The 21815-nt window shown below is 33.9% G+C and overlaps 1 protein-coding gene across 2 annotated transcripts in view; it reads left to right on the plus strand.

Moving 5' to 3' along the window:
• The window catches only part of CRISPLD1 (cysteine rich secretory protein LCCL domain containing 1), a 41744-nt gene extending 20588 nt beyond the window's left edge, over positions 1–21156 (plus strand). The window contains exons 2-14 of one of the 2 annotated variants that reach the window (XM_068525593.1): positions 3974–4092; positions 4437–4569; positions 5605–5720; positions 6512–6612; positions 8294–8434; positions 8608–8668; positions 8778–8844; positions 9042–9172; positions 10871–10914; positions 11008–11080; positions 14122–14197; positions 18183–18313; positions 21105–21156. In XM_068525593.1, the coding sequence (XP_068381694.1) occupies positions 3974–4092; positions 4437–4569; positions 5605–5720; positions 6512–6612; positions 8294–8434; positions 8608–8668; positions 8778–8844; positions 9042–9172; positions 10871–10914; positions 11008–11080; positions 14122–14197; positions 18183–18313; positions 21105–21156 (1245 nt within the window). Of the gene's footprint in view, positions 1–3973; positions 4093–4436; positions 4570–5604; positions 5721–6511; positions 6613–8293; positions 8435–8607; positions 8669–8777; positions 8845–9041; positions 9173–10870; positions 10915–11007; positions 11081–14121; positions 14198–18182; positions 18314–21104 lie in introns of those variants that run through there. The other variant, XM_068525594.1, reaches the window with a different exon arrangement.
• Positions 21157–21815: the final 659 nt, after the last annotated feature.

A 21815-nucleotide genomic window follows, 5' to 3' on the forward strand; every position in this document is an offset into this window, starting at 1 on the left:
CCTAAACACCAATGCTTGATTAGATTTTTCAAATAATTACTTTTAAAATTGTCACAAACTAATATTTATTAAATATTAATAGCAAATTTTAGTTGCATGCCCTCTGCCTCAGTTCTTATATGAAAATAATGTATGTCCCTATTTTAATATTATCGTAGTTAATTTGATATGCTCCACCCCCCATTTTTAATGGGTTAAATAGAAGACAAGTTATGCTATAAAACAACTTATCCATAATATATACTCAACAATTGATAACTCAGAGGGACCTGAGTTATATTCTATCTCAACTGACACATTTTACAAATAAGAAAACATAGCTTAAAGCATTTGAATGATATGTCTTAGATTTTTTTTCCAGTTTCTACACAACAGATATATAAACAAACTTTGGAAATACAGCATATTTGTGAATTTGGAAATAGTTGTATATCTTCTCTAAAAAGGATCCATCTTCAATTTCGTAAGAAAAACTGACATCTAAGGTTGTATAATTGTGTGTAAAACAAGACTAAATTGACCTTGAATAAGGGTCTTAAGGACTCCCTTGGTGGCGTTTCTTGCTCTGGGTCTCTCACTTGTTTGCAGTGACCTGGACATGCAAACTCACAGATCTCTTGTCTGGGCTAGGAAAACTCAAACAGTGGGAACTCCTCTTGCATCTCTGTCTGTCTCTGTGTGGTCTCTCCATCTTATTTTTTTCAGCTACCTATTTAGGGTAGCTGAACTCCTAATTTGTTGACTCAGGTCTTTTAAGATGTGTGTCTTTAAAAGAGAAAGAATCAGATAGAGTCTGTATTTCTTAACCTAGCTTGGGAAGTCTCACAGCGCCATTCTGTTTGTTGGAAGGGAATCACTATCTAGCTTAAATTGAAGTGAAGGGGAGGGAATTCAACTCCACCCTTTGTGGGAAGAGTGTTTTAAAACCATCCCAGTGGTTTCAAGGCTTTTTTTTTTTTTTTTTTTTTTTCCATCTAGGAATGTTTACATTTTTCTTCTGGTTCCCAGCTGCTCTTTGACTATGAGATTGCTATGTTGCTAGATTAGAAACCTACGGATAAGTATAGTTTCACTATGCTTATGACTAAAGTATTATATGAGAACCTGATTTCCAAGATTGAAAACAAAAATTTGATTGTCTCTTAAGGACAGCTTACTTTCCAGGGAACTCTACTTGGGAACATGTTTGCTTTTGAGAGATGACCATCTCTCCAACCTTCTGAAAACAAAAGGAAATCAGCATCTTACTCATTTTCTGGGACTTCAGCCAAATTCTTTGTTTCTTACCTAATTTGTCTGGGGATATAATGACAGCAAGTTGAATTATGCCTTTGCATATTACATAATATGTAATTATAAAAATTAGGTCTAACTTAAGTAATGAATTTAATTAATAGTATGCTTGTATTTGGCGAATAAAGTGCTTACCTGATAAATACTTATTGATGTCTGTATCACAGAATCAGTCATCTTGAACATTTGATATTAATTCAAAGTGAAATTCAAGTTTTTATGAAAACCAGATACTTTTGCTGCTGTTAATTTTTTAGTGACATGTAAATATACTTTTTTGTGTGTGTTTTTGCTAGATAATAAAGATGCACTATAACAAAAATATACTTACCCTAATTTTGTATACATTTTACTTTTTGGCTTTGAAAGCATGATTTTATGTATTTCAGATCCACAAGTGAATGAGGAGGAATGTTTAATATAAAAAGATTATATGAAGAGTGAAGAAACTTCCCTTCCCCACACATACTTTTTTTTTGGTGCTTCTTTCTAGTGTCTTGTCCATTTGGCCTATAGTCATGATTAGGTTTCTTCCATGCTTTAAAAATCAAAGAAAGTAAAATTCTTTCTAGAGCCTGGCATCAAATCTTTTTTGGCTTCTGCCCATCTTTCTTCTTCCTCTCTAAAGTATTGACAAAGTAACTCCCACTTGCCTTCTCCACTTTCTCTTTCCAGTCACTTATTAACCTTCTGTGCTGTGATTTTTCTGCCTAGGACAGATCTGAAATTGCTCTTTACAATGAATTAGTACCTAGCAGACCTCATCTTCCTTGACTTCTCTGTAACATTTGACCTTAATTGCCCACTCTCTTCTCCTGGAATCTCTTGTCCTGTCACTTTTATAATTTAATCCTCTTTCAGTTTTCCCTTAACCTTTCTGATTCCATTTTCCCTAGTTCATCTTACTAACTCATTGTTTTTTTTCTCCCCCTCAATTTTGATAACCCCAGAGTTTTCTTTTCATTTCTTTTCTCATTCTGTGTCATCTTCCTGAAGAAATTCATCTCTGAGTGAATGACTTCAAAATCCATGTCTTCAGAGTGTATTTCTTTCCCCAGAACCCCAGTCATCTATTTCCACTTTCTACTTGACATATATACTGCACGAATCACAGACACCTCACACATCACCCTTGAAATATGCATTGAAGTGAATAGACATACACTTCTTTTTTTTTTTTTTTTCTTATAAATTTATTTATTTTTATTTTTAGCTGCGTTGGGTCTTTGTTGCTGCACGCAGGCTTTCTCTAGTTGCGGTGAGCGGGGGCTGCTCTTTGTTGTGGTGCACGGGCTTCTCATAGCGGTGGCTTCTCTTGTTGCAGAGCACGGGCTCTAGGTGCGCGGGCTTCAGTAGTTGTGGCACGCAGGCTCGGTAGTTGTAGCGCACAGGCTTAGTTGCTCCGCGGCATGTGGGATCTTCCCAGACCAGGGCTTGAACCCCTGTCTCCTGCATTGGCAGGCAGATTCTTAACCACTGCGCCACCAGGGAAGCCCTAGACATACACTTCTATTACAACAATCTATTTCTCTTTCTGTTTTTCTTTCTCACAGTTTGGTAACCTCATCAGTCTTCACCCTTTTTTTTTTTTTTTTCCCCTCACCACCTACCTTCAGTCATCCATCAACTTCTACGAATTTAAATTCCTAAACATTATTTCAGACTGTCTGCTTTTCTCCAGTCTCACTGCTATCACCTTAGGTTGTATCCTTATTTTCTAGTTCCAGGACTATTTTTCTACCCTCTTAACATGCCCAGAATCCTGTGATTGTGCCAATATTGAGTCCAGTTCTATCCAACTCTTTGTTTTTACCACCACACTCACTATACTGCCTGATTTTCAAATTAGCAAATTGAATATTAAACCCAGGACATATGAAATTATTTCAGTAATAATTTTATGATTTTAAATATCGCTTTATAAATTATTTTTAAAATATGAATTAATATTATTGAATTTTGTACACAAAAATGCATTTATATTTTATAGGATACAGATTCATTAACCATTCATGTATTGAGCAAATGTTTATTAACCACCTTGCCATATGGCAGACAGATAATAGGCTGAAGATACCAGCATGAGTTAAATGACTGCCCCCAAGCAACTCACAGTCCCATGAAAGAGACATATAGACGAATACTAACACTGCTGTGTAATAGCTGCTAAACAAAGGAGCATAACAAAGCTTTAAGAGCCCAAAGTAGGGAATAGCTTACTTCTAAGAGAATTGAAAATGTGTCAAGAATGTATTACATAAAGCTGGATTGTGAAGTAAGAGTTAGAGCCTGTCTGACAAATAATTGGGAGAAGGATGTCTTAGGCAGAGGAAACGATGCCAGCAAAAGCAAGGAATAACATGTTTTATGACAGGGAACAGTGTACAGAGATTTGTTGGATGCGGTTAGAGGAATCACTTAAGCGTATTTGTGTCCACTTAGGCAATTCTAAACACTTGTAGAGCAGATTGGAGGGATGAGAGGTGGATGAAAGGAGATTAATTAGGAGGCTAGTGCAAAAATCTATATGAGAGATGGCAAGAACCCAGACTAAGATGCTGACTTTGCAAAGAAGAAGGGAGAAAACATAAGAACTGAGTAACACTATATTATAAAGAAATATCCAAACTCTATACATTATCTGTTCGTGTCTGTATTTTGTTTTTGTTTTGCATTGTAGACATGGGATGTAGAACTGGAAAGATCTGCAGAATCCTGGGCTGAAAATTGTTTGTGGGAACATGGACCTGCAAGCATGCTTCCATCAATTGGACAGAATTTGGGAGCACATTGGGGAAGGTAGCTTAAAATACAACTTCTTGTTTCTGAAAACATAAGAGCGTGAAATGAAATACTTACTGATTCATCATTGTAAGTTTTCAAAGGCTTAGTGCCTAAGAGGAAAACAAGCAGTCACACCAAGACAAATAAGAAAAAATAAATATCATACCAGAATGATCAGTAGTATTTTAAACTTATTTTTGTTTCAAGTAATTGATATATTAGTGATGTAAAGTGCAAAAGTATTTAATAAGTTACACAAAACTGCCTCTCTGCCAAACTTCATCAATCTTTTGGGCAATATTTGGTTTTATATTTTCTCCAGCCTTACTTGATCTTTGTGGTTATTTTCTTTCAAATAGATATAGGCCCCCAACATTTCATGTACAAGCATGGTATGATGAAGTCAGAGACTTTAGCTACCCATATGAACATGAATGCAACCCGTATTGTCCATTCAGATGTTCTGGTCCTGTATGTACTCATTATACACAGGTATGTTTTGGGTATATTACACTTCATTCGTTTAATTTGAGTTCATGTAAACTAACAAAGTTGGTTTGTTTTTTTTTGGGGGGGGAGAACTTAGGATACTGAACATTTGCCTTCCTTATGTCATTTAGTATGGTTATTAAAAATATATTAATATTGATTTATGTAGAACAAGCTTATGAATTTTTACAAACAATAGGAATAATTATCAGAAAAAAGTACAGACATTTCCTTAAAAATATTATTTCAATGATTTTACATATAAAATACTTTAATATGACCCCAGTAAATGCAAATGGGAAGAAATTTACCATCTTCAAATTCAGATGTCAATTTTTTTATTTTCAAAAAATAAAAATATGGTTTTATTTACCATGACATTCAATATTCACATGTGTGCAGCATTTATCTTTTTTTAAAATTTTCAGTGTTTGGATTAGGTATTGGACATGTTCTAAAACTTCTAAATCAAACAACAAATGGCAGATTTGACTAGATAAAGCTCACTACAGATCTGAGTTTCTAGAATTTCTATGACTGATTATTAGTGACTATAAAGCAAATGGTTCTGTATGCCTTTGCATGGGACAAGATTAAGATCAGTATTGGACTCCCTGATAGCCAGTGGCACAGTGAAAATGTCACATTGTATAAGAAATGTGAACACCTAAACTTTTGCTCCAGTACTTTCTGCTTTAAGATGAGAAATTCTGTTCATTTGGTAGGTAAGTTTCTTCACAGAAAAATTAATATGGCATTTAGGTTTGTGAGGATGTAACATTTGAATTATTTAGTAATAAATAAGATGTTTATGTCTTATATCTGGATAGAGTTATATACCTATCTCTTTTTCTTTTAAACTTAAATTAAGTACTTCCCCAAGTCTCAGGAAAAATATTGTTTCTGACATTGCCTCATTTCATTTTGAATAGTAACTGTTGGTTCTTCAGTTCACTTTTATGCATATTCTCTCAGATATGTTATTGTCTTACTTCATCTTAGCCTACTTTTTCTGAGCCTTTCTTTTCTCTAATGTAGGTGGTGTGGGCAACAAGTAGCAGAATAGGCTGTGCCATTAATTTGTGCCATAACATGAACATCTGGGGGCAGATATGGCCCAAAGCTGTCTACTTGGTGTGCAATTATTCCCCAAAGTAAGTAAACAAAACACTACTTTCATATGTAAGTATTTCTTAACAACATAAAAATAACTTTATATTCTTGATTTTTTTCCTTATTTTCAGTGTGTATTATTGAGTAAAGTGCATTGTTTTAACTGAGTTTATGTCATATGGCAACAATTATGGTTGCCTGATGCGTAAAATTGGTGCTTAAAAGGAATATGAAAATTGAAAATATAATCTTTGTAAAGATAGGAACTGAAGCCCTAAAGATATTTTTAGGGCTTCAGTTTTATATATTGCACTACTGTATTGTGTAAATGTTTAATAATTTTGGTTTATTAGAGATGAGAAACTATAGACTGAGAAATGTATTTTCACCTATGTAAAGACCCTTCAAATAATTACATTGAAAATATTGTACAACTGAACTTACGGTCAAATCTGCATCTAAAATCTGTTTTTATTAAAACAAATGGGATATAGATGAATATTCTATAGCAGAGGTTAGTGTTTTGCAGAAGTTTGGTTTTTCAGTTTTTAGCAATATACATAACACATTATTTAGAATATTTTCAAAAGAATGATGTAGCAGTGTATGTTTAAACTTAGTAACAATGAGATATCACTTCCCATCTGTCAGAATGGCTATCATTAAAAAGAACACAAATAACAAATGTTGGTAACGATGTAGAGAAAAGGGAACCCTTGTCCACTGTTGGTGGGAATGTAAATTAGTGCAGCCACTGTAGAAAAACAGTATGGAGGTTTCTCAAAAAACTAAACATAGACCACCTCTTAATGGAGTGGATTATCTTTTTAAGGGGAAACTGGTGGGGCCACGCCCCCTACAAACATGGCCGGCCCTGTTCTGCTTGCCCACCTAGTTTTGGAGGAGGCTGTAGAGAAAATCTGTGCTACAAAGGTATGTGATATTGTGTTGTAATATTCAGTTTGATTTATATTTTCATCCAACTTCTGCATTAATTTGTGTTTGAAAGCCAAAAGCACATTTAATTATTACATGAAAAGTTTCTAGAACTCTATTTCAAATATTTAGAAGTCATTTAAAATATTTTTTAAAAATTTATAATATTAATAAGTCTATTATACCAACATGTATTTAAAGGAAAGTTTCATGATTATCCCAGATAACCACCTAATTCTACTTTGAAATTATCCCAGAGTGACAAGTATATTTTCATTCTTAAAAGCCATCTTGATATAGTGTTGACTAGAATTATTTCCATAAATGTCATCATTTCTGAAGAATTTAGCAGTTTAACACAATTTATTTTAAGCACTTTAAGAGTTTTTGCCTGAATACCTATCCATGAATCTTATTGAACCATGCCCAATGAATTATACTAATTCTCTGCTTCTTACTGCAGAGTATACAATTTGTCATGCCAAAATAACAACAATAAAAAGTATATATATATAATAGTATTATAAAACTGTTGCAAAAAAGTACTGTCTCAAATGTACTGGATGTCCTCAAAAATAAATATAAATATGATGTCCTTTTTGTAACACATGAAGATAAAACTTACCTGACAAAGCTTTGTGAAAGTCATGCTTTTTATTGGGCATCCAAGTGAACATTTTTACCCTCTTGTACTACTTTGTTCTTAATGATGATTAAATGAAGATTAATGCAGACCAAATGTATTTGAAAATATATGTAGATGCAGCCACTTTTCAGTACTTAGAAAGAGATATCTTTTTTTCCTTAATGATTGAGTGCTCACTAGCTATAATATATGGACAAGAAGTAAACATATAGTTCACTGTGTAATATGAGCCATTTTTAATTCCTGAAAGCGTTTTTCATTGTGCCTGAGTCTGTTTTCCATCCCCCAAACCTCCAACCTGCTTCCTCCATTGTCAATGACCACAGTGTCTTACTAAAGCTGACTTTCCTCTGAATTCATACTTCCTTTTTCTAGATTCTGAATTCTTGGACATACATGCAAATAACCACATTTCCAAAATGTGCCCCTGTCAAGCCCTTAATACAAGCCAACCCGGAAAAAAATATTAAATTCAAAGTTTGCATATTTTCCATTGTTAAGTTTAAATTTCTGCACATTGAATTTCCTTCTGCAATAGAAACCTTTCCATGGAAACTGATATTGTGGTAAATAGCAAGGGCATGTCAATCCTTCTTAGGCTGAATTTCCTTTCAGGAGAATTTTAAATGTGATCCTTTTGAAAATTTTAAGTGTTATCCTCCTGAAAATATGATTTCATTTGAGAAAACAAATTCAAATTCACTAAGCCCGACTTCATTAGATCACTGTGTAGACCTCATGATGTCATTATGAAAGGTAATCATTGATACCACTTTAAAATATAAGCAAAGTTTAGAAATGATTCCATTTAATGTTAGCATAAATGAGTCAAGGGCTCAAAGGTTTATGCAACTGTTTTATTTATTCCAATGCAGTATGTAAGATCACCACCTTAAGCCAAAACTTGTGCCAATATACAGTACTGATTTTCTAGTAGCTTTCAGTGTTAAGCAGGCATATAAAGGTGTATCATTGGTAATTTGTGCACATTTAAGATGGATTCATATTTCTTAAATCCATTCTCTCTAACAGAAGGATCAGATAGCTATTACCCTCCTCAAGAAGAAGAAACAAATGAAATTGAACGGCAGCAATCACAAGTCCATGACACCCACATCCGGACAATAGCAGATGATAGTAACAGAAACGAAGTCATAAGCACACAGCAAATGTGTAAGATCTCTGCATTATTTACAAACATTTTAAAGTTTACATTACTGGCATATTCAACTATATTTTATTAATCTGAACATTTTTAGAATGGCAAAAACTTGGTGTTAGACTGTATGGGATGAATTAGAGCAGCTGTTGCATCATCTAAATTATTATTATTTTCTAAATTTTAGCTCAAATTGTTTCTTGCGAAATAAGATTAAGAGACCAGTGCAAAGGCACAACCTGCAATAGGTAATATTTATAATTACTCTCAAAATTAACTGGCAAGATATAAAAAATATTTTCATTTTATATGGACATTCAGAGAAGCTAAATTTTGTTCCCCATTTCTTTTATTTAGATATGAATGCCCTGCTGGCTGTTTGGATAGTAAAGCTAAAGTTATTGGCAGTGTACATTATGAAATGGTAAGTATTATAAATGTCATTATTTGAGGAGAGGATCCTTTCATATAATATTTTGATTTTTTAATGGGAAAAATAACAATTTATATACGTATAGCTATTTTGCTCAGAATTGTTTAAAGTCATACATAGTAATGAGTTGTATCCTATGCAGAATTCTTATCATTTTAACATCCTTTTATCCCTTCCTTTTCTCCCAGCAATCCAGCATCTGTAGAGCTGCAATTCATTATGGTATAATAGACAATGATGGTGGTTGGGTGGATATCACTAGACAAGGAAGAAAACATTATTTCATCAAATCCAATAGAAATGGTGTTCAAACAATTGGGTAAGTACCTCAATAATCTTTTGGACCAGAGATTTTAAGTTGTAACAATAAGTTACATTCATTTAGAGCAAAGCATAGAAGAATTTAGTTTATAAAGAGAGAAGGTAATTTTCAAGGTTCATTTCAACTACATAATTTCCATGGGCAAAAAGAAGGAAAAGTATCTGAATTCAAAGTTGAACCCTTTTGCTTATAAAGATCATGCTAAAACTCTAAATTTTCTAGTTTCATTAAGAATGTACAAATTTATAGTTTTTCCCATTGTGAAGCAATACATTTTTCAGCTATGATAAAAAGTGCCTGAGAAGGCTAATTGATTTGCATATTCTTCCTGCCCTGTTTGGGAGAATTATTTATTTCATGCAACAGTAACTTTGTTAATAAGATAGATTACTAGGTAAAAGAGCATTTTGCAAAGTCTCTAAATATGTAATACACTATGTCACCTTTCTTTTGCCTGTTAAAATGTAATTTGACCCAACATAAAAGCATTGATTAACTTTTGAAATGTTTGTCATATTAAATATACTAAATGTATTATTATGAAACAACATATTTTATATATACTCTATAGAAAGTAGAAAAATGTAGGCTTTTGAAATATCTTTGTAGTTTCTCTTTCTCCTATGTAAAATAATAGACATTATTGAACCTCATAATGGAATGCCTTTTCTTAGGAAATATGATAGTCTCCCTTCCTTTGTAACTGAACAATTGCATGAAACTCCACAGTATGGAATTCATAATGATAAGAAAGAATTTGTTAAGAATCCTTGTAAATTGGTGGAATGATGCCCTCTGTATACAATTTTATTCAAAGGCCTGATGTGTGGTTTTCAGCCATTAATGATTAATCTCTTAAGTAAAAGCTTTACAGAAACACTTACTGATTAATTTATTCACTCAGCAAATACTTATCTTAAATAAATAATAAATATTAGTTTTTAGCTTTGGTAAGCCAAACATTGGGTGTTGCATTAAAGAACATTTATTTCCTATTATTTACCTTTTTCTTTTAACTTGTTTTTTTAATTGTTTATTATATAAACTCTCTTGAAACGTGTGTGTGTCATATTAAAATACCATCACAAATAAGCATTACCTTTTGCAATAGATGTTTTTTATGAAAGCCTGGGTATACATAAACCAACTAAAATACCTATTCTTATATTCTTGCTTTTTAATAAAACATGTAAGGAGGAATTCATTCATTTATTGTAGACATTTTACTGGATACTAGGGGGAACAAAAAAATGAATGATGCATATTCCTTTAAGGTACTTATTATTTAGTAGTCTTTTTACACCGCCTTGTATTGACTATTTTGAAAGATTAAATTGTTTGGTTCTGTGGTAACAGGGAATGAGTATATTGAGAGTTTTAATCTTAATAGGAAACAAATATATAGATACAAATGTGTATTATTTTATGCTATTATGTATAAATTTTTGAGATTGATAATGAAAAGAGATCTTTCTCTGATATCAAGAATGGTATTTATTTGGCTCATACTTGAAGGTAATATGAATTTAGCATAAAACAGATGATTAATTCTTATACTGCTACATGTCTAGATATTTAAATAAGAACGTTTAAGAAAAAATCAAATATTCATAGACTTAAAAAATATAAGAATTTATGTTGATGGTGATGCATGTAAGATGTTGATGATTGAAATGTTTATGTTTTTATCTTCAGCAAGTATCAGTCTGCTAATTCCTTCACAGTCTCTAAAGTAACAGGTTAGCACTTTTTTCGTCTTATTTTCTTACCACTCTATTGCACATTATTCTTTCTAAAGGATTTGCTTATTGTTTTGTGTTTGAATTCTTCAGTTCAGGCGGTCACTTGTGAAACAACTGTGGAACAGCTCTGTCCTTTTCATAAGCCTGCTTCACATTGCCCAAGGTACTGTTTTCTAGATTTTCTCCTTCGTTTTTAACCTGTGAACAGGGGGCCTTTTACCCTGGATAACTGCTTTTGCCTGAGATTCCGGTGTCTCTAGGACACAAAAGATGTATGATCTTGAACTGCTAGCATCAGGGAGCAATGGACACCACAAACTGCATACACTCTAGGCACTCCTAGTGTACTTTCTCCAAAAAAATGTGGGGTTTTTTTTTTTTTTTTTTTTTGTCTCTACGAAAATCTTTATTTTAACATTTAAAAGAAAGAATCACATGTTCATTCCCCTACAGCTTTATGAGGCTTGGCCACCCAGTAAGTTACAAGTTACACACGTCAGGCACTTGTCTGGTCATTGCATGACTCTTTAATGGATCACATTAGGGCCAAGCAGCCCCTTTCCCTATGATTAGATGTAAAGGCAGGTACTGTTAAAATGTGTCAGCATTTTTATTCAAAGCATAACGGAAGTTGTAGATGAAGGTATGTTTACTAGATCACTATCTACATTCTCACAAATGTATAACAAGGTGTTAAAACCAGAGACTAGAATTCAGACAAGCAAAAAGCTCCTGCAGTCTTTCTTTGACCTGAACTTACCTACGTAGAAATGAACTCAGTTTGAATCTACTGATCTTGGCCTTCCACAGACCAAGTGCTAAATATGGTTAAGGTAGAGCATGCACAGCATGATCCTAAGGGCAGAGCAGCTGGTTTTATCGCCATAGGGTGGGCAATGAATGCGCAGCAGTTCTCAAATGCAAAAATAAAATTTTATAGTCAATGGGGACACCCTTCCTCCTACAGAAGACATCTTTTATAAAAATCAACCCTTTAATTCAAAGTTATAAAAACTCATTCATTTATTACTTATATTTAAGTGGTTCTGGTTTAGATGCTAAAGTGTACTGTGTTATACAAATTTTAGGAACATGAAATTTAAATAAGAAATGTAGCCATTTCTTAAAAACTGTGTTGAGGAAGATCTGCTTCAATTGGTAAAGGTAGTTGCAATGAAGTTTTGTTGTTTTTTTTTTAAGAATACTTTTAGGAAAATAATTGATACTTTTATCAAACAATGATTTTCGTATAGTCATTTTGTTGAGACTCTGATTTACTATGTAGAATGAATTATGTTTTTTCCAGTCTTAGCTTTGATTTCCTTTTAATGTATGAGTGTGTGTACTTGTGTGTGTGTATGTGAATTCAGAAGAGCCAATCAATTTAAATAAGTGCCACTTGGCAGTTTCTTAAACTCTGGGAGTGAATTTTTTTAAATATTATGTGACTGACTGAACACTGATAATTGGACCCTATATTTAGATAAAAGAACTTTTGGAAACTTTGAAAAAAGGAGCTAAAGTATCAGGAAGGGAGTAGGATATCTGGAGAAAGAACATTCCATGCAGAGGGAAAGATAAACTCAAAGGCCCCGAGGATGAGATTATTCTGTATGTTTGAAGAATAACCATTAGGCCAGTGTGACAGGAGCTGGGTGAGAAAGTGAAAGAGGGGTAGGATATAATGTCAGAGAGGTAATGGGAAGACAGAATACTCAGGGCTTATTGGCTATTATAAGGATCCTGTCACTTGTTCTGAATTAGATGGAAAGCCACTAGAATATTTGGAGCAGAGGAATGATACGATTAGAGTTGTATTCTTCAGTGTGAGTGTGTGGCAAAATAGACTGGAGGGGGCAAAATCGGAAGCAGGGAGATCATAGGGGAGCCTGTTGCAGTGAGCTAGATATTGGAAGGTAGAGCCCAGAGGTACAGTGATTGAGGTGCTTAAGGATGCTCTGATTTTATTTCAGTGTACAACAAATAGAAATTGGGTTGAATATAAGGTTGAGGTAAGGAAGGGAGTTAAGGATAGAATAAAGGTTTTTTTTTTGGCCTGAGCACCTGAATAATGGAGTTGACATTTATTGTAGGAAGCCTACAGAAAGAAGATACTTGTGGACTGAATGAGAAGATTAGGAATTTGGTTTCAAACATGCTAAATTTGAGATATTTATTAGGTCTACGTGGAGATATTCAATAAGCAGTAGGACATACAAATTTAGAATTAAGAGAAGAGGTCCCAACTAGAGATATAAATTTGGAAATCAATAGTTTATAGATGATAATCAAAGCCATGAAATTGGATGAGATACCAAAGATGTGAACATAGAGAAAAGAAACTATGAGATGTCTGTGGCAGACAATGATTCAGTTTTTCCAAGTTATATGTTTACTAAATTCTGCAGTCATATTGGGTACCAAATTCCCAGATACTGAGAGAGAGATACTTCCTGATGTTTCTTTCTGCTTTGAATCCCCAAATTAGAAAGCTTCCTGCCTAAGCTTTTTTTTTTTTTAAAGAAAAAGAAAGAGAAAAGAAACACATCTGTGCCAAAAGCTGGAAGTAGGTAACGTAAGCAGAAGCAATTGACCTATTGTACAATTGACCTATTTCAGAAGGAAAAAATGTGTATATATACAATGGAATGCTACTCAATCATAAAAAAGAATGAAATTTTGCCATTTGCAACAACATGGATGGACTTGGAGGGCATTATGCTAAGTGAAATAAGATAGAGTAACACAAATACTTTATGATATCACTTATATATGGAATCTAAAAAAAAAATACAACGAACTAGTGAATATAACAAGAAAGAAACAGGCTCACAGGTACAGAGAACAAACTGGTGGTTACCAGTGGGGAGGGGGAAGTGGGGAGGTACAATATAGGGGTAGAGGATTAAGAGGTACAAACTATTAGGTATGAAATAAACTCCAAGGATATATTGTAAAACATAGAATATAGCCAATATTTTATACTAACTATAAATGGAGTATAACCTTTAAAAACTGTGAATCACCATATTGTATACCTGTAACTTATATAATATTGTACATCAGCTGTACTTCAATAAAAAATAATGAGTAGGATTTAGAATGCTGAGTTTACTTTTGTGTATGCATGTCTATGATCTTACTGATAAGAAAGACTGAAATAACCAGCTACTTAATATTTGTAAGTATATATTTATTTTTTAGAGTATACTGTCCTCGGAACTGTATGCAGGCAAATCCACATTATGCTCGTGTAATTGGAACTCGAATTTATTCTGATGTAAGTACCCTAATTTATGCAGCTCTCAGTATCTATCTATATGCATGCACACGTGTTTAAATGTATATATGTACATTTATATGCAGAAAAAGGAACAGATTCTGTGTTGGTATACATATTCTCAGAGAGGTCAATCATCAGTAACACTAAAAAATAAATATCTATATGCAAATATGCATGCATAATCATTTATCTTGACTAAACTTTTCTTCATATCCTATCTATATCTCTTATATCAGATACTAAATGAAATAGCTTGGATGCATCCTTGGGAAGGAAAAAGCATTTTACTTTTCTTTAACCTTCCTTTTGGTTCTTCAGTACTTGAAGTATAAACTGGATAATTAAGAGTTTGTCAAATGTATGAACAATATCTCCACTGCCAAATGGGCATTTAGCAAGTAGCATAGAATCAAAAACAGGTAATCATTAAAATACATACAAAAGGAAACCAGTTGAGGGTGTATTGTAATGGATGCCAGGACTGGGGTTGGACCAGGAAGATTAGCTGTGATGGCTTCAGGGCCGATAAGTGCTTTCTGATCCAGGTTTCAAGTGTGGGTTGGTAAAGAGGATTAGTGCACATTTTAGGTGGGGTGAATGGCACCTACAAAGACATGGAGATGAGGTGAGAGCAAGTGAGCTGAAAGTGGGCATGACTTGTAGGTTTGCTTGTATCTGAGCTGGTGAGATTTGAAGCTAAAAGGGGCTGCAGCCAACTTAGTGTGAGGGATGGAGGGAGGGATCCGCCTCTTGAAACATGTAATTGGAGAGTCTAAATACATGCTGATAAGTTTAGATTTTATGTGGCAGACATTTGGAAACCACTACCAATATCTAATCCAAAGAGTTCCAAAAGAAATTTAAGAAATATATTCTTGATGTACTTATTCAGTAGAATACTATGGAAATATGATTGTGAGGAGTCCTGAGATGTGAGTATTACCACCACTTGGTGAATTCATTTCGGGTTCAGGTTTTTTTGGGTTTTTTTTCAGTTCAGCTTTACCTTTAAAATTATTCTCCAAATCTAAGTCTCTCTCCCAGCTCCAGGTTTGCAGTATTCTTATCTGCAATTTCAATGTCCTGTTGGTATCTTAATTTGGTAGTCCTCACAATTTGTGCTTATCTTCTTGTCTCTGAAAACATGCTTTTTCTAATTTTTCTGTCAACATCATGGTCATTCTTTACCTTCTGAATTATTGCCACTTTCTCTGTGAAGTGTATTGCTGGTTCTCCTAACCCAAGTATGGTGTTGCTTTTCTTTTTTTTTTAATAAATTTATTTATTTAAAAAAATTTTTTGGCTGTGTTGGGTCTTTGTTTCTGTGCGTGGGCTTTCTCTTGTGGTGAGCGGGGGCTACTCTTTGTTGCAGTGCACGGGCTTCTCATTGTCGTGGCTCCTCTTGCTGCAGAGCGTGGGCTCTAGGCACGCAGGCTTCAGTGGTTGTGGCACGTGGGGTCAGTAGTTGTGGCTCGCGGGCTCTAGAGCTCAGGCTCAGTAGTTGTGGCGCACGGGCTTAGTTGCTCCGCGGCATGTGGGATCTTCCCGGACCAGGGCTTGAACCCATGTCCCCTGCCTTGGCAGGCGGATTCTTAACCACTGGACCACCAGGGAAGCCCGGTGTTGCTTTTCTTTAACCCTATTACTTTGTTTTTTCCTTTTATTTAGCACTTAACTGATTCTGTTAGGCATTATGATTGTTTCCCCACCTCTTTTATTAATTTTTAAGTTTCTTGAAGGCAGCAGCTGGGCAAATTATGCATTATTTTTTCATCAACAATTTTACATTTGCCAAGCTGTGAGCAAGACAGGCCTAGTTCCTGCTTTAACAGAACTTAGAGCACGCAATGATATCAGACATTTGGCAAACACCTTGAAACATAAATGTTTGTTTAAAAAAAAAATAAATATATATGAATGAGGAAATCTAGACTCATCAGAGATTTCCAAAGAAATCATTCTTCCCGGGTTGTCCCTTTAAGTAAAAAAAACTTTTAATTTTACTCATGTCTGGTGAAAATCTTTCAAAATATCCTATACACTTTTGTACCTATAAGCCATCTCTTTGCTAGAGTTCAGGTTTTTATTAGAACTTATATCCTGAGATCATTTTATCATTCTATCTCGGTGAAATGGGGTAAGAAATTTTGTATTACTATGTAGAACAAGTTGGAAATATATATTTTTTATGTGCTAAGTACAGAATCAGAGATTCAGCCATTAATTAAGCAATCTTCCCATCCCTTACAAAATACATTATCTATTTAAGTACAAGATATGGAAAAATAAGAAACAATCTATCAATCTCCCTCTCTCCCCCATCTTTCTATCTTTCTCTCTTTCCATTTATAGAGTTACAACTTGTACCTTCTATTGCTTTGAGCTTTTATTTCTCATTTATGACAGATGAAATTAATTTCTGCATTCATTAAAAATGTTCCACTGTTTTCACAGATATATTTTTTCTTTTCGTGGTATATTAGTTCTTACAAAGTGCGGGTAGGAAAAGAAAATCTCTTCTGACCTTTGAACTCAAATTGTAATGCCTGCTGACTGCATAGTTATGGCCAAAACAATAGTTTCAAACCATATTAAGTGCTTGGATTTAGTGAATGTTATATCTAAGCACTTTTATTGCCTTGGGAAAAATGCTGATGATAACCTTTTAACAGAACAGGATAAATACTGAAAAGTGTACAGTTATTTTTAATTCCATCTGTTATGAACCATATCAGACACCAATATTAATTCAGTGAGGGACTTTAAATGGTGAATAAAATGTGTCCTCAGAGTAAGGATATGGGGTTTTGGATGTATGGTATTTTGTGATATAGCAAAAACATGAAAAGTATTAGACAGCTTGGCATTCGGTCCCTCTGATCTAATAAATACTGACTGATGCCACAGAGTTCAGAGCACAGTAATAAAGCAAGGTCACGTAAGATGCACATGCTTATGTGAACTTAAAAAAGCACATTAAGTCACTCACGTGTGCATAGAGATAAGAAAAGAATACACCAGTGGGTTCAGAAAAGACCCATCGGGATATGGGGTAGATTGCTTTATACTGAAACAGTTCAAGCGTTTCATTTTGTAGGATTTTGTCAGGCTATACTCAGCTATTGACAAATTTTGGTAGAACATTTGGATGAAAGCAATTGTCAAAATCTACAGAAGACTTTAATTGGCCAAAAGAAAAGCGTTGACTTCTAGAACTCAGTCGTATTAAAAAAATGGAAAGTGTTTGTTGGACCTGAAACAGTTTTCTCCTTTATAGAAATTCCATTCAATTCAGATTATATAACTGGTACAATGCAAAAATAGGACTTTCTTAGTACCTCATCTCAGACCATTCAAACCAGAGTGATGTACATTGCAAATCTAGGTAGAAGCGATGATTATTCTTCATATTTTTTTCTTCTTGGGCTTATTCTTTTGGGCAAGTTTTCTCTACATAGGTTATATTATCTAATAGGAAAAACCTCCTCATTTAATGTATGCCTGTATTTTGGAAAAGGGACTGTAGAGATATACAGAACTACGTTTGAGTTGCTCAAAGTCAAAACTGAACATAAATGAGGTCCAGATAACCCCCCTGTGAACGTTTGGTCAGAGTGACCTGAGTAGGAACTAGCAAAGGCTGAAATTTAAGAGTGATAAATAGGCCCTTGAAGAGATAAAAGGAGCTAATTTGCATTTTATTGCTTGGACAGTAGTAAAAGCTTGCTGTTTGGACAGATTAGCTGGTGAAGGGATCTTATCCTTGCAGCCACCCTTAAGATCTACCTTCAGATGAGACTTGCTTGGCTTTAACTTTGTGACTTTTAAAACATTCCTTTATGCACAAAACATCACCCTGTAACTGCTCACTGGGTATCCACATAGAGACAGATGTCAACGACCTTGTGTCCAATAGAAGAGTAGGCTGGACAAGTTCAGCAGACGTTTTCTAATGATGGTGGTTTTTTCCTTGATCCCTTAGCTGTCCAGTATCTGCAGAGCAGCTGTACATGCTGGCGTGGTTCAAAATCACGGGGGTTATGTTGACCTGATGCCTGTGGACAAAAGAAAGACTTACATTGCTTCTTTTCAGAATGGAATCTTCTCAGAAAGGTAAATAAATTGATATATATATTTATAAACATATATGTATTTAGATATATCATCTTTCCCATTATGCTGGCTTTACAACCAACTCTCCTTAGCATGGCTTTGAGGTTTCGTGACTGAGCCAGTGTGCTTCCTTTGCACGCTGTGTAATAGTAGGTCTTCCAGGGATGGGAGAAGCTGCAGTACCAGAGATGCCTGTCTCCTGCAGGCTTATAAAAATCAACATGAAAATCGGATTATGAGTCAGAACCACTCTTTTGTTAATTGATCTTATAATAAGGAAATTTCTTTCATCCTCTTTTGGATTTTCTAGATTAGTTTTATCATGTAACTCTTTCTAGGTGAGCGAGGCACTGAATATTTCTCTAATCCAGTTACCTGACAAAGTATTTGACCAAAACAATGAGTCTGATTTTCCCCGGAACCAAATTCTCTTTTTGATTGGAAGTTCGATGCCTAATATGATGTAAATGAACTCTTTCAGGTCATCTGGTATTTGGCTCATTAGTATTATATATTTCAGTGGTTTGAGAAAATTCATGTGACTTGCTTTATCAAGTAATAATAAAAGTTAAGAGAAAAAAAACCTGTAGTGATTTTTTAAATCATTGGTACTTGGGGAAGTAATATTAAGTCCCATGTATTTTGTATAGATACAGATAAATCCCTAACTTTTAAACATTTACTAGGTTCTTCAAAATTGCCAATGGAGGGTTTGCACATATGGTAAAGTTTCTGTAAAGGACACCAAAGGATGTGCCATGCAGGATACCTAGATTGCCTTCCACATAATCATCTGAGTGCCATCTTCATAAAATGACAGCTTTGTATTTAGCATATATTTTCAGATGAGACTGTATCAGGAGGCCATTGTTAAGGAGGTGACTTCACAACCTGGCTTAGCTGGCTCATAGCAATGCCCTAGAGTACTAACTTACCGTTTCTTAAGTCTGAAAAAATTTAAATTGTATTGCCATCATACTTAGTAATATTTTTAACATCTAAAAAAAATTTAGTGAGGAAATTTAATGGTCCAACCTGTAAGATCCTAAGAATTTCTTCACTGAAATGTAAACAAACACACAGAGCTCGCACCCCACACCCTTCCCCCATCTCTCTCCTCTCTCTCTCTGTCTCTCTGTCTATATATATATATATATATATGTATATATATATATATATATACACATATATATATATATATATGTGTATATATATATATATGTATATATATATATAAAAGACACAATATATAAAGTAGATTGAGTTATAGAGTATGATACGCAGTTTTATAAGCTAAACTGAGTAATGTGGCTTCATTTACCTGTCATATTTCTTAAATTTATTTTAAACCTATAAGGTAGATGATATCCTAAGAAAACTGAGAATAATAATTATTTATGAACATCTACTATGAATTTTCCAGTAGAGGGCCCTTTAAGTATATTAACTCAGCTCTACCAATGCTGGAGGGCCCTTTAAGTATATTAACTCAGCTCTACCAATAGCCTTACAAAGTCGGTTCTATAAACCCTAATTTACAGACATGTTAACTGAGGCTCAGAAAGGTTAAATGATAAGCCCAAGGTCATATAACTAGTCAGTCTCAGAGCTCAGATTCAGAACTAGTTCTGTAAGTTCAAAAATGTGTATTTTTCCGGTGTATCACTGTGTACAAAGACACTTTCCAGGGCACTTTGTCAGTTTGTTTCCTACAAATAAAAATGGCTTTCAATTAGCCGTCTGCTTGTATGAAAAACCTGGCTTGTGTATGTGTGTGTGTTTATTGTGTAATGTGTGTGCACACTTGTGACATTCTCATCTCTTCTTCATTCTAAAATTCTCCCCTTTCTTTTCTTACACATGAATAAATATGTAAAAGAAATTGCACTTTGTCTCTCTCTTAGCATTTGTGTTTATCTCTAAAAGCTTTTTTGTATTATTAAGAAAATAATACTTTATGCAAAAATATGGACTTCAAAAGTCTACATTTGATTAGAATAAATAATGATTAATGCCATTATCAACCAGTTTCAACTTGAGGCATTTAAGCAAAACATACCTTGATTAATATTGTCAAATAAAATATAAATAATTTAATAAAGAGTAAAAGGAACGATTTTGCATTGCTTTAAAGTTCTGTTTTAAAATACTTCTGAAGTGAGATTGAGTGCTCTGTGTGTGTGTGTGTGTGTGTGTGTGTGTGTGTATGTTTCCATTTCAGTGAAGAAATACTTAGGACCTTCCAGATTTGACCATTAAATTTCCTCACTAAGATTTTTTTGAAACCACAGATGTTAAAATATTAATAAGTATGCTAGCTATATAATTTAAATTTTGTCAGACTTAGGGAATAATAAGTTAGTATTCCAGAGTACATCTTAAGTATCTCCATCTCTTTAACTTGCAGTTAGCTTTCAACCATGCCGGTCAATTGTAAACCTGTGTCTTAGTATTTCCCCAGTAAAATGGCATAAGAGCCGCTTAACTCTACTTTATTGGAACTAAAGGTGGTAATGTATGAAAACATGACCTGGAATCTATAAAGTTCTATATAAAGTACTATTATTACCACTCTGCACCTTAAATTTCTTTAGTAAACTTGTGTACAACCAAGATTTTAAGAATTATGTCATTCTCACTCAAGCTTTCCAATAACTATAAATTATAGTAGTCTAAGAAAGTTGACCATCTGGATTCATAGAGCTGCTTTCTTGACTGTCATAAGAAAGCATGATTTGTTTGAAGGATTATACATGGAGATGACATCAATACACTTGTGTATTTTTTGCAGTTTACAGAATCCTCCAGGAGGAAAGGCATTCAGAGTATTTGCTGTTGTGTGAAATGGAACACTTGGAGGAGGAACACTATTCCAAATGCCATATTTCTGAAGTTTGTATAAAACTGTAACATTACTGTACAGAAGATATCAACTATTTTCAACCCCCCATGAGTGTCAAATGCATATAAATTGTGATAGACTACGTCTATAAAATAAAACATGGGACATTATTAGTGTAGGGGAAAGTAATGAATATGTAATGGTTTTAGAAATCCTGTGTTAAATATTGCTATATTTTCTTAGCAGTTATTTCTACAGTATTACATAGTCATAATTGTTCTACATTTCATATGTTATATTATATGGTGCTTTGTATATGCCACTAGTAAAATGAAACTAAACAGTGAATGTGAATGTTCCTCAGAAAATCATCTGGTGCATTTAAAAACAATAATAAAAATAGTAACTCTAAAAATGAAAAAAACACATACTGCATTTTCCCAAGTTCAGTGCTATGATTACCTACTCCGTATAGTATCAAATTATTTCCCACATAATACCTGTATAGTTTTTCTCTTTTATTAAGTTTAGGCATATAGAATATTAAGTCCTGATATTGCACTTATGTTGTATAAAATAATTCCTTATTATCCAAGTGAATCTGTTAAAATGTTTGATTTCTTGGGAACGGTCTTAATAGTAAATGGAATTACGTCAGAG

This window comes from Eschrichtius robustus, chromosome 17, assembly GCF_028021215.1.
Source record: "Eschrichtius robustus isolate mEscRob2 chromosome 17, mEscRob2.pri, whole genome shotgun sequence".
NCBI lineage: Eukaryota > Metazoa > Chordata > Mammalia > Artiodactyla > Eschrichtiidae > Eschrichtius > Eschrichtius robustus.